The sequence below is a fragment of the Mus caroli genome, chromosome 15 (assembly GCF_900094665.2).
Source record: "Mus caroli chromosome 15, CAROLI_EIJ_v1.1, whole genome shotgun sequence".
NCBI lineage: Eukaryota > Metazoa > Chordata > Mammalia > Rodentia > Muridae > Mus > Mus caroli.
The window spans coordinates 23598888-23613215 of NC_034584.1; the positions used below are offsets into that span (position 1 = coordinate 23598888).

The following is a 14328-nucleotide window of genomic DNA, read 5'->3' on the forward strand; positions in this document are numbered from 1 at the left end:
AAAGAAATACATACTCTGTCAGTATCCAGCCATTTCATCTGGATAGGTGCTTCTTATAAATTCCCATGAGCAGAAGGCCATAGACTGTCCTGCTCCACATAGCCAGGAACGTGGAATAAAGAAAGCTGATTGTTCTGACCAGACCCATGCCCTTGGCCTTGCCAGCACAATCTAATCATCAAGTGATCAAGTATCCGCAAGCTTCAGATTAATATGGACAGCTAAATCAAAACCAATCATCAGGGTATTTACTTTGGTTATTTACGATAAGGAACCTGAAAGCCATTTGCAGATTCGGTATTGTTTACAGTTTTCTCAGGTGGGGACTCTAATGTCTAGCACAAGCTACCTGTATATGCACATAAAAAAACAAAACACCCATTTCAAACAAGCAAAAGTGTGTTTACTTAATAAATATAGAACCAGATTTCATTAACGTGAAAATTTTAGGTTTAGACAAGTAATGGGCTAATCATATTATGTAGAAAAGCTTTTGAACAATGATCTCTATTATCTATTATCTGCGTATCTATCATCTGTCTGTCTATCTACCATGTATCATATCATATCTATCTATCTATCTATCTATCTATCTATCTATCTATCTATCTATCTATAATTCATTATATTTTTATTGCATCCATTCTTTTGCCCAATCACTTCCCCCTGTAAAGATATTGGCTGATCACAGTGTATAAAATACAATGGAGATAAAAGTGCACCTTTCCATTGGGAGCAGCAGCAAGAAAGAGAGAAGTGTGGGGGTGACAGGAAAGCACAGAACCCACTCTCTTGAATGCACAAGCAGAGAATTCAGGTCTCAGAATTTTTAGGGGCCGAGGGTGGGATGGGGGAGTTCATAGTTCCTGGGAGACTCAGGAGTAGAATGATAGAGCTGAACACATGGCAAGTAAGCTGGGAGACATCACCAAGGTGGCAGTCAACAACCTAGAATATAAGTACTAGTCTCTGCCCACAGCTCCCTACAACCTGTACACAGACTCTGGTATCCTTCTAGAACACCCTAGAATAACCCTTAGGTGCTAATTCAAAGAAAATGTCTATAGAATGGATTCATCAGTCATCGTCTCCCTCAGAACTCTGCCATTCAACTTGTCCATAGGTTGTGCCACAGGACTCCCAGTCTGCCACTCACATGTGAGGAAAGCTGTAGATGGTCCATCGTCTCAAGTTTCTGGTGTGCAGAGAGCAGTGTTGTGTTTGGTATCACCATAGCAAATGATGTAAAGCACAAGTCTAGTCAAGTGTGCATGTTCAGTCACAAAGAGGCTCTCAGCTTTGTAGTTCCTTCCTTCCCCCACTTCTGCAGGGTATCAGCGAGGTCACTGTGGTGTTCCTGGGTCAGAGGCAAACCTGCAGAAAGGTAATGCCAGTGGGGAGATGGTTTCAACATTCACGTAATTGAAAAACATCAGTGAGAGTCCTGTTTTACTTACATTTTGATATATGGACCAAATGCCATGGTTATCCCATTTTAATCCATGTGCTGGGTGACTTGGTGGTTCCCCATTCTGTAAGGACTTTTGTTAGCTCACCATAATGACTCGGTGTCAGAGGCAAAATAGAAGACTGAGAACGTGCAGTTCACCCCCAGTTTGCATGGGCAAATGCAGACACCGACTGTGTTGTGGAGTTCAGGGCGAAGTAATCAGAAATTAAAACAACCAAATGGACAGATTGGCTTGGTGAAAAAGCCACCGAGCTCTGTGAAGGTGCAGAGCACTAGAAAGCTGCCTGGAATCTGGATTTTAACATTTTAGGATTACAGTTTATGTTATGCTTTACTGAGAAAGAGTACACAGTAAAGGAGGAATGGAATTTCACCGCTACATCGTGCAATCCTTGGGTCTCAGAGTTTGAGGGATTACAGGACAGAGAGGTTAAATGACAGGCTTGAGGGATCATAATTGGTGGAGGAGATGGGACTAGAATCCATAACCCCGACACCAACGTTTCTCTGTGCAGGGTGCTATCTTGCCTGAGAAGTGTCACCCACGTAGTGTAGACAAGGACACTAGCCACCCTTCCATCCCAGCATCAGCAGCAAACCTCTGTACAAATGTTTTAACACCATCCAGATTTTCTTGGATACTAAGTGTGTTTCTGTCTATCCCCAGATCCCTTAATTCGGTGCTTGCTTATTCAGTGTAAAACAACTGTTATGGAGTGCTTTAAAAAAATTCCATCTCTGTTGCTCACTGGTAAAGCAGTAGCTTATGAGAGGCTGTGAAGGTTTATTCTCAGCAGTGAGAGAGAAAGAATTGGGTGCATAGTATAGCTGTTACTCTTCTGCAACCAATTACCCAATGAAAGCAATTTAAGGAAGGGAGGACTTACGTTGGCTCACAGGTTTGGGTACTGTCCATCATGGCAGGTACCACCATGCATGGCATGGGAGCAAAGCATCAGGCAGCTGGCCACTTTGTATTTATAGTCAGGAAGTAGATAGAAATGACTGTCAAGGCTTATCTTCTTTTCTATGTTTTATTCATATATATGTATATATACACATATCACACACACATATACTATGCTGTTGCCTTTGTTACTATTCTATTGTGAGAAGATACATGACTCAGGCGACCTATAAAAATAAGAGCTTACTGGGGGTTCACTGTTCCAGAGTGTGAGTCTATGACCATTGTGATATGGAGCATGGCTGCAGGCAGGCATGGTGCTGGAGCAGTAGCTGAGAGCTCGTACTTTGTAGCTGTCCAGCAGCCCCGTAAAACTGGGTACCTACCTGAAAGGGAGGCTGGAAATGAAAAAGGACGGGTGGGTGAGAGAAGGATGAAGCCAAGGCAAAGGTTTCTGATCAATGTTCAAAGTTTAGTTTTCAGCTCTGCGTTTATATAGGGGAAACCCACCCATCCTTTGTTTCAGCTGCATTATGTTGCAAAGCAAGCTAAGCAGGCAGTCTATTCCTGTAGGAAACTGCAGGTGTGGCAAGGTGGAAGACTCCACCCTAGGTCAGCTAGGTCGGCAAGGTCAGCAGAAGACCAACTGTGGCCAACACTTAAGGTCTATTTAGCCTGCTAAAGGCTGGGGAAAGGGCACAATATTTCATCCACAAGCATGGGGCAGAGAGCTAACTGGGAATGATGTAGGCTTTTGAAAGCTCAAAGCCCATCTGTAGTGACACATCTCCTCCAATAAGGCCACACCTCCCAACTGTTCCCAAACAGTTTCATCAACTGAGGACCAAACATTCAAACCCATGAACTTACGGGGGCCGTTCTCATTCCAACCACTCCATGGTCATCTATCTTGAACTTGACCTGATGGCCTCGAAGTTATGATCCTCCCCCTTCTGCCTTCCAAGTGCTGGGACTAGAGGGGTGCACCATCTCTCAAAGTGCTTCTTGCTTTCCCAATCACGTCTGCTTTCACTCTCCAAGTGAGACATCAAGTCCAGTCAGCTGGTCACCTTCTTGCAGTCCCTGAATAGCAAATTAACTTCACAGCTAAGTGTTTGTCTAATGCTATTGACTATCATGGTAGAAACTAAACAGGATTCAAAACCTCTCATTGCACCAGGATGTACCTAAGGCAGTGAAAGCAGAGACTGGCAAACTTTCATGTTGACGATGCCAGGATTGCATATTCCTCGTCTTTAGGAAGTGAATATACTTAAAAATAGCCTTTGAAAATGTTTACTTTAAAAAACATGCTGACCACTTTCTTTGTATATACAAAAGTGCTTTGGAAGTTTTTCCTTCTGTGAGAGTTGGGCAAAAATAGAATAATTAGAGTTCTGTTTTAGAGACCAATCTCTCTTTTCTCCGTATTTTCTTTTTCTCTCTGGAATCTTGTAAAATCAGGTCATGGAGTAATGTGCTGTGATGCTGGATTCTCACTTAGGATTGTTGCCTTCTTTGCCAGCCTTCAGAGGCACTGAATCTTGAGTCCTCTGCCTCCGGGCCTTCTATTTCTCGTCTGGCTGCTGCACATCTGCTTCTTCTTTTGTTGCTGGTTGACCCCCAAGCTCTCAAGCTGTTAAAAACACTTAGTACAGACTCCAAGAGATCACTTTGAGAAAGTGTTTTATTTCTTCCAGACAGGAAGGTAGAAAGCAGTTGAAAGAAAAAAAAATGGTATCTTCCTGGTTTTAGTGACATTTGGAAATACATTTATGTGGTTTTCTATTTGACATTTACAGAATGTGTACTTTATGCCAGGACCTTTTTAGAGACCCGGCAAGAAAATTGGTAGAATGTTTATTTTGCTTATTTATTTTAAGCCCCAATGTGTACTCGTTTCCTCACGTTGTCTGCAGTAAGTCCTTCCTTTGGGTTAAGCAAAATGAGTGTCAACTGCACAGGGCTAGCAATGGCCACTTGCTGGCCCACCTGCCTCCTTGCCGGTCTCTCTGTTGCCCTTCTTCCCTTTGCCCTCTTTCCTCCTCTATATTGCCTGTGCCCTGGGCAACTCTCCTCCAACCCAACCCTATCTGTCCTTGAGGGTTGGGAGTGAGTTGGCACAGAGTCAAAGATACAGACTCCAGGAGCAGGTGAGAAATGCTGCAGCAAGCTCCTCTGAGCACTGCTGCAAGCTCCCTTAATACCCTCCACCCATGCCCTCATTGGTCCCAAGAAAGCATCTCTTCTAAACAGCAGTTCCTGATTGGCTGGCATTATTTGCACCATCAATCCTTGGTCTCTGAGACAGTCCTCAATGAGGTCCTCTTGCAGGAGATGCTTCTGCAGCTACATGGCCCCTAGCATTTACATAGCGGCAGCCCTGCTGTTTCTGCTCCACATCTCTTTCTGTGTGTCCTGGCTAGCTTCTGGGCTCAGTCTTGTTCCCTAAAGTTCCTGCCTTGTTCCTTTGAGTGCTGGGATGTGGGTGTATACCTCCTACCTGCCTCACTGCCTTTCAATGTCCCAAAATTCTCAACACTTTCATATTTACTTTCTTGCCAATCCTTTGAATCTTAAGTTCTTAACACTACATCCTTCTTAAGTAATGCAATGTCCTTTTCCCATTACAGCGACGTTTCTGGAAAGAGCAGCCTGCACTTAGTTTGGCTGTATTTCTCTTCCTCCTCAATCACCCATTTCTCAGGCATGCACTCTTTGCTCTTTGTCCTCCTGGTGAAAATTTCCTGACGCTATCACTGCATTGCCTGAGAGTCCTAAGGAGCAACAATCACCTCTCTTGGCTCTGTGAGTGACTGGACTCAGCTGCATGGTTCTGTGGCTCATGACCTTGGCTGAGCTGCTAAGATGCAAAGGCAAAGCCCACACTTTCTAATGGTAGGCCCTGGAAATTTTGCTGCCTCACTTTTGCAAAACCGCTGTGCGATGCTGCAGCCATCTTGCAGACAGAGGCCATCTTGCAGGCTCGCTAGTTAGTGTGAGCAATCATCTGTATGACTCATAGTGTTGGCCACTGGCTATGGTTGATTGATGCTATTGTCTCCTGCATTCACACTGCTGCACAGACTCAGCCATCTCTATTTGCTCTTCATTCCCTCCTTGCTCTAAGGTTTTCACTCCCTTGTCTCTTTATCTCCATATCTTTGTTGGAAAATATTTCCTCCCTAGATTTATTNATTGTATGTGTCTGAGTGCTCTGCCTACAAGTATGTAAATGTACTATGGGCATACCTGATGCCCACAGATTCCAGACGATAACAACAGATCCTTTGCACCTGGAGTTGCAGGTGACTGTGAGTGGTCATATGGGTTCTGGAAACCAAATCCAGATCCTCTGCAAGAACAGTGAGTACTCTGAATTGGGGTGCTCATTTCTTCAGCCTCTTTGTTGGCGAATCTGATTTTCACTCGTAGTCTTAACTTTGATTTAATTATTTACTTCATAAACATTTATTGAATAGCTACTATGCTGGAGGACAGTGCTGCTGATTTAGTGTGTGTGTCTATGTGTGTGCATGCACATGCGCATGATTGTGTAGAGTATATTTAAGATATATGTATAAGTATGGGGTGTGTATTTGATGTGTGTATGATGTGGTGTGTATGTGTGCATGCCTATGCCACAGCATATATATGGAGGTCAGAGGACAACTTTCCTAAATTCCAGGCACACAAGCCAACTTGCCAGCCTTGTACAATGTGTACTTTTTACCCACGGAGCCATCTTACCTGCCTGATAGTTGGTTTTACAGGCTCTGTTTTTCACAATCACAACAGATAACACCTCTGTTGTTGTTTCCATGTCAATAATCTTATGTTCTGCATATGTCTTATGAGGGGTTTCCCTCCTAAGAATGGTCTGGCTCATAATTCTTTTTATGTTGGATTGGGAGCTTATGTCCATATCTCTTTATCTGTGTGTGATGAGTTTACCTTGAACTCTAGATGTACACTTCCAATGACCGACCTGTTTCTTGCACATACTGATATACCTGAACCCAGAACATCCAAAAGCCCATTGACGGTGGTGATGCCACAGTTTGCTTCTGATACAATTCCAGAGACTAGAGATGCTGCCGAGATCCACTGGTCTGCCTCTAGGCTTGTCTCAGTACAGTGTTCTCCACACTGATGCCAGGATGATAGAGCTTTAGTGGTGCAAAGAGAGCTAACATCTGTCTTCTTTTTTTCAAACCTTGTCATTGATTCTAGATAATGTTCGGACGTTATGAAGTGTGCAATGAAGTATTTTATCTCACGACTTCTTTCTCATCTCCTGATGTGCTTCTCAGTCTGTTCCTCACCCACACCTTGTGTTTCCAGAAGGTGCTGAGTTTTCTTATGCCTCTCAGCTCCTAGGGAGTGACGGGCACCTTCCTCTGTCTTCTCCTGAAAGCTCTCCAGTTATACTTCCTTCTCTCTCTCCAGCTGTAGATTAGACTGGAAGGTCCCCTTTCTTGCTCCTTCTCTGAAAATCTAGAGGCTCCCCCCCACTGCCCGGTCTTCTGGGACCCATGAATTTTACTTTTCGTCTTAATCTTTATGACACCTTGCCATATTTACATATTTTCATGTACCCTTACAGCCAGACCATGCCCTTTTTTGAGGTTACTGGTAGTGTTTATGGCTATAGTTCTGGCATGCATTGTAGTTTAATAAATGTTTCTTGATCAAAAGGGACGGCTTTTCTTCTGATGCTAGGAACTACTAGTTGGCATTAAAGCTAATGTGCTTATTTAAGTAATGGAGTGGAAATTTAAGGTGTACTGATGCCAAAATAGTTGAATAAATCATGGCATACCCATATCCAATATTTTGTAGGTATTATACAAGTTCTGGAAAAAAATCTGTGCCAAACTTCAATGAACCCTGTCACTGCTAAGGAAGAAATGCATGAGGAATTTTTATGTCATGATATAAACATAGGCATGTGCACATGCTTGCATATGTTGTAGGAGCAAAGAATGCAGAAGGGCAAGCATTAAGCTGGTGACCCTGTTTATACTGAACATTCCTCATTATTGTAATTCACAGCCTACAGTCAAATGCATGGGCAGTGGAGGTCAGAAATTAATTCCAAGACCAGATCTGAACCTGATACATAGCAAACAGAAGAGATAAGAACATTACTTTATGGCTAAGAAAAAATGTTTACAAAAATGGAATTTTCATTTTTTTTGCATGTATCTGTTAAATTCTTTTATGTGTATGGAAATAAGTCTGTAAAGATGGCACAAAATGTTAACAGCAATAATTTATGGATGGCAGGTGGTTTTCATGGCTTCTTTTTGTTTGCCTGTATTGTGCGATTTCAAAACAGTGGCCACACCTTGTTTTTATAAGAGAAGTAAATTTATTTCCAAAAATAGAAGAAGAGTACATATAAACTGGTCCCATTAAGCTGCCTGCTATGCGAAACTCTTAAGACTTGAAAACCACAATTGTGTGAAATTGTTATAAAACGAGCCATTTGAGAGCAGCAGTTGCAATATAACATTTTCATCCTTTTCTTTTAGCAACGACTGAAAGAAGAGAAGGAAGCCAAGAGGGCCCGTCTGGATGGGCGGCATGACTATCTGTTTGCAATTGTAGCTTCCTGTTTGGACCTGAACAAACCAGAAGTGGAAGATGCTCTTCTTGAGGGTAATCAGGTAGGAAGCTTTTGTGTCCTCACTGTCCTGTTGCAAGCACCTCATGCTGTGCCTTTGAAGAGCTGCCAGCCTCATGTGCAGGGGGAGGGGGGCGGCTCCATTCTGGGTTAGGTTGAAGAGTCTCTGTACTCTCTCACTCTCCCGCCCTCTAGGTTCCAGACTCTCCTGCTCTCCAGGTTGAATGATGGTACTTGTAGTCCTCATTTGAGTTCCACCATTTGATGATGATGCCTGCTTCTCTTTACAAACAATGAGGCTGAGCTCTTGTGCCAGTCTTCAACCTGAGATTAGGGAATAACACCATCTTTCCAGTTGCTGTCGTATGTATGTATGTATGTATGTATGTATGTATGTATGTATGTGTGTCGGGCAGTGGGCGTGGGGGAATAAAGGGAGTAGGAGAAAACCTGTGTCCTGACAGAGTTCCGGTGTTCTGGGTGGGCAAATGCAAGGGACTGCAGCGCACTCTCCATGAGGCCCTGGGTGGGTGTCTGGCTGTGGAAAACTACGGACCCAGCCCTCTGGGGGTGGACAAGAGGCAGTCCGGGGTCTCTGGGCCTCACTGAGGCCAGAGATAACAGGTTCTCAGTCTCAAGCATCCCAGACGCAGCTGGACACTGCGGAAAAGTTGAGAACAAAGTGGAGGCCCCAAGGCGGCTTGGCCAGCCTCAGGGCCAAAGAAAGGAGAGGGCAGAGGGAGAGGGGGCGCTGGGTGGTTCCCATGAGGGTGAGAGTCCTTGGTCCGGTCCATAGCTGGAGTGCAGGAAGGCCTTCGGGAGGGAGGTTAGACGCAGCTCTTTAGGGGAAAGCCTATCCCATAGTTAAACTACAGGGAGCTTTAATGAGCAGAGACAGTCTAGGTTTTAGAGCTTTATTGTAGAAAGGCAGGGAGAAAGAGAGAAGGTTAAAGAGAGAGACCAGCCATGCCCACATGGAGAGAGGGGGAAGGGAGGGAGAGAAAGAGAGCTAGAGATGAGAGTAAGAAGGTGAGAGATTAAGAGGAGGGGCAAAGCAGCTCCTTTTATAGTGGGCTGGGCTACCTTGCTGTTGCCAGGTAACTGTGGGGAGGAGCATACCTGGCTATAGTCAGGTAACTGTGGGGGTGGAGTCTAGCCAGAATGCCAGGAGCTCGGGACATTGTCTGCGTTACTTATAGTCATAGAATTATGGAGTTGGGGGCTCTGTGGTGTCGGGCACCTGTCTCTGGGTACATGGCTCACGGTTTGGGCCGTTGTAGAGTTTTCTATTGGTTCTCTGGAACAAGCCTCGTTCAACCAAAACAGGTTGTGTTTCACGGTCCCACATATGTGTATTCATTTACCTTTATCATTTAAAAATTTTGTACATCTGTGTGATGTGTTTTGATCAAGTCTACCCCCATTTCCTCTCTTTGAATATCTCCTGTGTCCCCCTACCACTATGATCTCCTATTTTTTTAATCCACCGAACTTAGTGCTGCCAGTGTGTACCTTGGTGTGGCACCATCTATTGGTGGTGGCTCTCAGGGCTAAATCTTTAAAGAAAACCAACTCTTCTAAAATTAATTAATTTTTATAGTGGTCCTAGTCTAAGTTTGGCTACTGAACAATGCCATGGTTTTCTGACTGTGGCTTTGATGTGGCACATGGAACCGGTTTCTTCCGTTCCTAACTTTGATTTCTCTACTACAACTTCTTTTCAAAAATTTGGAATAAGGTGTGTTTAGTAATGTGGCCTTGATAGGGAAGGATACATTTATGAGAAGATAGAGTTTCTTCTATTCAGGAAGTCCTATTAGGAACCCTAGTAAGGTTTCCAAAGACTTAATTTCATAAACATATGGTGTGAGAGAGGAGACAGAGAGGAAGAAAGAAGAAGTAAGAAAAGGAGGGAGAGAGGGAAGAAAGGAGGATGGGAGGGAGGAAGGGAGGCAGGGAGGAAGAGAGGAAAGAAAGGAGGGAGGGAGAGAGGAAAGAAGGAAAGGAGGGAGAGAGGGAGGGACGAAAAGAGGAAGAGAGGGAGGGAGCAAGAGAGGGAGGGAGAGAATGAGAGGGAGGCAGGGAGAGACAAAGGGAAGGAGGGAGGGAAAGAGGAAGGGAGAGATTGTTGATAACATGTTTCAGTGTTGATCTAGTACATGTCTAGCATCTGCCTTTGCATGGAAAAGAGGCAGAAGAGGGCAGTGCCAGTTTGAGTTAGAGTCAGTTTCTGTGGTGTAGATCTTGTTTGGCTCCAAGGCTGACTATGAATTTCCATTTTGTTGCTGTAAACCCTGAGTCCTACGCCTCAGGACTACCAAGCCTCATTCCTTAGCTGGCACCAGCAGCCTCTGAATAAACACAGCACCAGTATAAACACAGAGTTGGTTTATACAATGCAGTCTTTGGAGTGTAGTCTATGGTGGGAATTAGAGGAAAATGAAGGGGACAAGACCCTGTTAAGAGGGAAGTTTTCCTTCCTCTTTCTCTTTCAGTACAGGTGTCACTTACTGAAAATCGAATACACATCAGTCCTTGTTCTAAGTGGGTTTGAACTCTAATCTCATTCATATCTATCATACCAGCAGCTAGATAATTCTATTCCAAAACAGGAACATAGGGAGTGTCACCTAGCTTTCGTCATTGAGCTGGCCCAATCATCTTCAAACTGAAGAAACTATACAGTAATTATTCTTTAGGGACTGTTTTATTTCATTAGTGTACTGTTTCATTGTTGCATCACTCAGAGGTCTCTAGAAGAATAGAACTGATAGAACACACACACACACACACACACACACACACACACACACACACAGAGTGGGTTTATACAATGCAGTGTGGGTAGTCTGGAGAGACTGAAAATCTAGCAGTTGTTCAGTCTATGGGCATCTCAGCAGTCCCAGTCTAGTATCAAAGGCCTGGAGGATCCTGGTGAGTGGCTGGTCTTATACCTATGTTGGACCTGAAGAAGCTGGTTCTAATATCAGCGAAAGAATGCAGGATAGATGAACGTGCTTGCAACATTGAAAGCAAACTGTCAAAAAGGAAAGTTTCTTCATTTGTCTAGATCAGAACAGCACACCCACATAAGGGTTTGGTCTTCTCACTTCAAACAACCTGGTCAAGAAAATCTCCCACAGCGTCTTTCATTTGATTCCAGATCTAGTTATGAGGACCGAGATCAGATATCATAAAGGCTCATCATTGTTGTGGCCTGTGTCAGGTCTCTGCCTATTGAAGTTGAACATCTTTCCCTATTTACAGACTTTGTTGATTCACTCACAGCACATTTCCACCTTTTGTGGAGGTGACTGAGCAAAACTACTGGAGACATGAGAATACAAACTCCCCTTTGAGATCCTGCTTTAAGAACTTTGTGATATATAACCACGAGTGGATTGTTGGATCATATGACAATTCCAAGTTTAACTTTATAAAAGAAATTTTGTACGGTTCTCCACAGTGGCTACATTCCCACAATGTGTTTATATATTTTTTGGTAGTAGCTATCCTAATGAGTGTGCAGATTTGCCTTAGGGGTTTACCACTGTGAATAGACAACATGCCAAGGCAACTCTCTTAAGGACAACATTTAATTGGGGTTGGCTTACAGGCTCACAGGTTCAGTTCATTATCATCAAGGTAAGAACATGGCAGTATCCAGGCAAGCATGGTGCAGGAGGAGCTGAGAGTTCATCTTCATCTGAAGGCTGCTAGCAGAATACTGACTTCCAGGCAGCTAAGATGAGGGTTTTATAGCACACACCCACAGTGACACAACTACTCCAATAAGGCAACGCCTTCTAATAGTGCCACTCCTAGGGCTGAGCATATACAAACCATAACAAGATCTTTCCTCTTTTTTATCTCATCTATGTATCTATGTATCTATCACCATGTATCTATCCATGTATGTATGTATGATCATCTATCTACCTATCTACCTATCATCCATCATCTATCTATCTATCTATCTATCTATCTATCTATCTATCTATCTATCTAAATTTATCTACCTATCCATTCACATACCCACCATCATTCTGTGTTCTTAATTTGTTTTTGTTCAGGTGTGTGTGTGCGTGTATGTGTATTCATGCATGTTCACACGTGTGGATTTGGTTGTATGCATGCACAGTGCAAATGTGGAGGTCATTGAACAACTTCATATGTTGGTCTTTAAGTGCCTTCTCCCTTTTAAGACAAAGTTGCTTATTGACCTAGGACTTTAATTTACCATGTGTCTTGCAAGCTTCCTGGTATCCCCTGTATTCTCTTCTCATCTGGGGTGTGGCATTCTATCCCTGGGGTTATAAGCTTGTGTCACTGTAATGAGCTCCTTATGAGAGAGTTCTGAGGATCAAAACTCAGATCCTTCAAGTGCTTTACAGACTGAGCCATCTCTCAGTCTACCCTTTCTCTTCTCACAGGAGTTCTGAACCATGCTGTAGATGACTTGCAAGAAATGTTTTGGTCTTTATCAGGGCATGTGTCAGATTGATATACACTCTCTCTCATGATGGAACGAGGTGCCAGGTGGCTACTATATATATTCTCAAAGAAGTTTTGGAAGATTATTACATTTAAATATCAATTATATTTAGTGTGTAGACTATGCACTGAAGTTTTCCTTTCTCTTTCGGACTTGCAATTCACTGAGCACAAAAAGTTATTTTATATTTATAACTGCCTTCAACAGCTCACTGCTTTGGGAAATTAGCAAAAATAGAAGGACAAGTCTGTCAAATATACATACACATCAACTACTTCTATAATTATTGAAATTACTTCTTTCAATTGAGTGCTTATTGTAGTAAGTGAGACATTCTTCTCTTATATTAGGAATATACTGCCTGTCTAGGAGATGCAATTGGTACAGTACTGTTTGAATAAGAAGAGGACAGTGAATTGATTTGCTATGCCATCAGTTCTGACTAAATATATTTTCTAACTTAGAACAAAAATGTTTCCTTACCTTTGTCCAGATTGAAAGAATGGATCAGCTTTTTGCTGTTGGAGGACTCCGTCATCTCATGTTTTACTATCAGGATGTGGAGGGAGCAGAAGCAGGTATTGATATCTGGCATGATATAACATAGGGATATCATTCCATTCATCTGAGAGTGGCAAAAAGAAGAAATGGAGGACTAACAGGCTTATGCCTTGGTGTGTTAGGTATTGGTGTATGTGTTGTGTATATGCTATGTAGTGTCTTTGTGATGTGTATATGTGTTGTTTATGTGTGTATGCATGGTGAATGTGTATACATGTGTAATGTTTTTGTGGTGTGTATGTGTGGTACATGTGTGTGTAGTATAAGGTGCCTATGTTGTGTTTGTGTATGTGTTATGTTTGTTTATGTAGTGTGTGAGGTATATGTATGTAGTGTCTTTGCAGTGTGTATGTATGGTGCGTGAACAAAGTGTGTGTGTGTGTGTGTAATTGTGGAAGAATGCCCATTTTCTCTTTCAGGCTAGAGGATGGAGAATGGTAGTTATCCTAGATGTTCTAATTGTTTTGTGTCCCTTTTGATTTACCGCAATGGCAATGGGGGACAATCAGGCAGAATTTGTTTTGAGACTTACTTTTCTTTTGCGATAATTCCTATTGTATAACCACATTCTAGAAGTTCCAGTAGGCACTGGGTTTCCAACAGAGGAATTCTTATCAATAAACATAGTAGCATCAACTTCTGTCAGTTAAATACCACAGTATGTTTATTTTCTGTGGGTTTTTATTAAAATGTGTACTGCTGAATGATGGATTTAATACTTGCACTTAAGATAACATTGCAAGTCTTTATATGAATTCAGCTTCTCTATCCCATTATGCTTTTAATTAGGTCAATATGATTTTAAGGGCAAAGTAGGGGCATGATTAAATATATTATGCTTATAGTATTATATACATTTCTTAAAGACTTAAAAATTGGAAATAGTTATTGATCTTGTCAGGTAGCATGAACATGCTTCACAGAGAATTGTTTGTTGATTGAGACCGGGGAGATGCTTTCATTGGTAAAGTGCTTGTCACACAAGTACGACGAACCTGAGGTTTTATTTTCAGAACTCTTGTTAAAAACCCTGGTGTAGCCTATGTCCATAACTTTGTCACTGGGAGGGAAGAAGCAGGAAGATTTCGGGAGCTCATTGGTTAGCCAGCCTAGACAACTGATAAGCTCTAGATACAGTGAGAGAGCTTGACTTAAAAACATAAGAACAGGCCGGGCGTGGTGGCGCACGCCTTTAATCCCAGCACTCGGGAGGCAGAGGCAGGCGGATTTCTGAGTTCAAGGCCAGCCTGGTCTACAAAGTGAGT

At 42.8% G+C, this 14328-nt stretch overlaps 1 protein-coding gene across 1 annotated transcript in view; it reads left to right on the forward strand.

The window, feature by feature from the left end:
• Dnah5 (dynein axonemal heavy chain 5) overlaps nucleotides 1-14328 on the forward strand; it is a 249534-nt gene that overhangs the window by 6929 nt on the left and 228277 nt on the right. The window contains exons 2-3 of the mRNA XM_021183130.1: nucleotides 7916-8050; nucleotides 12996-13080. Coding sequence (XP_021038789.1) covers nucleotides 7916-8050; nucleotides 12996-13080 — 220 coding nt within the window. The remainder of the gene's footprint in view (nucleotides 1-7915; nucleotides 8051-12995; nucleotides 13081-14328) is intronic.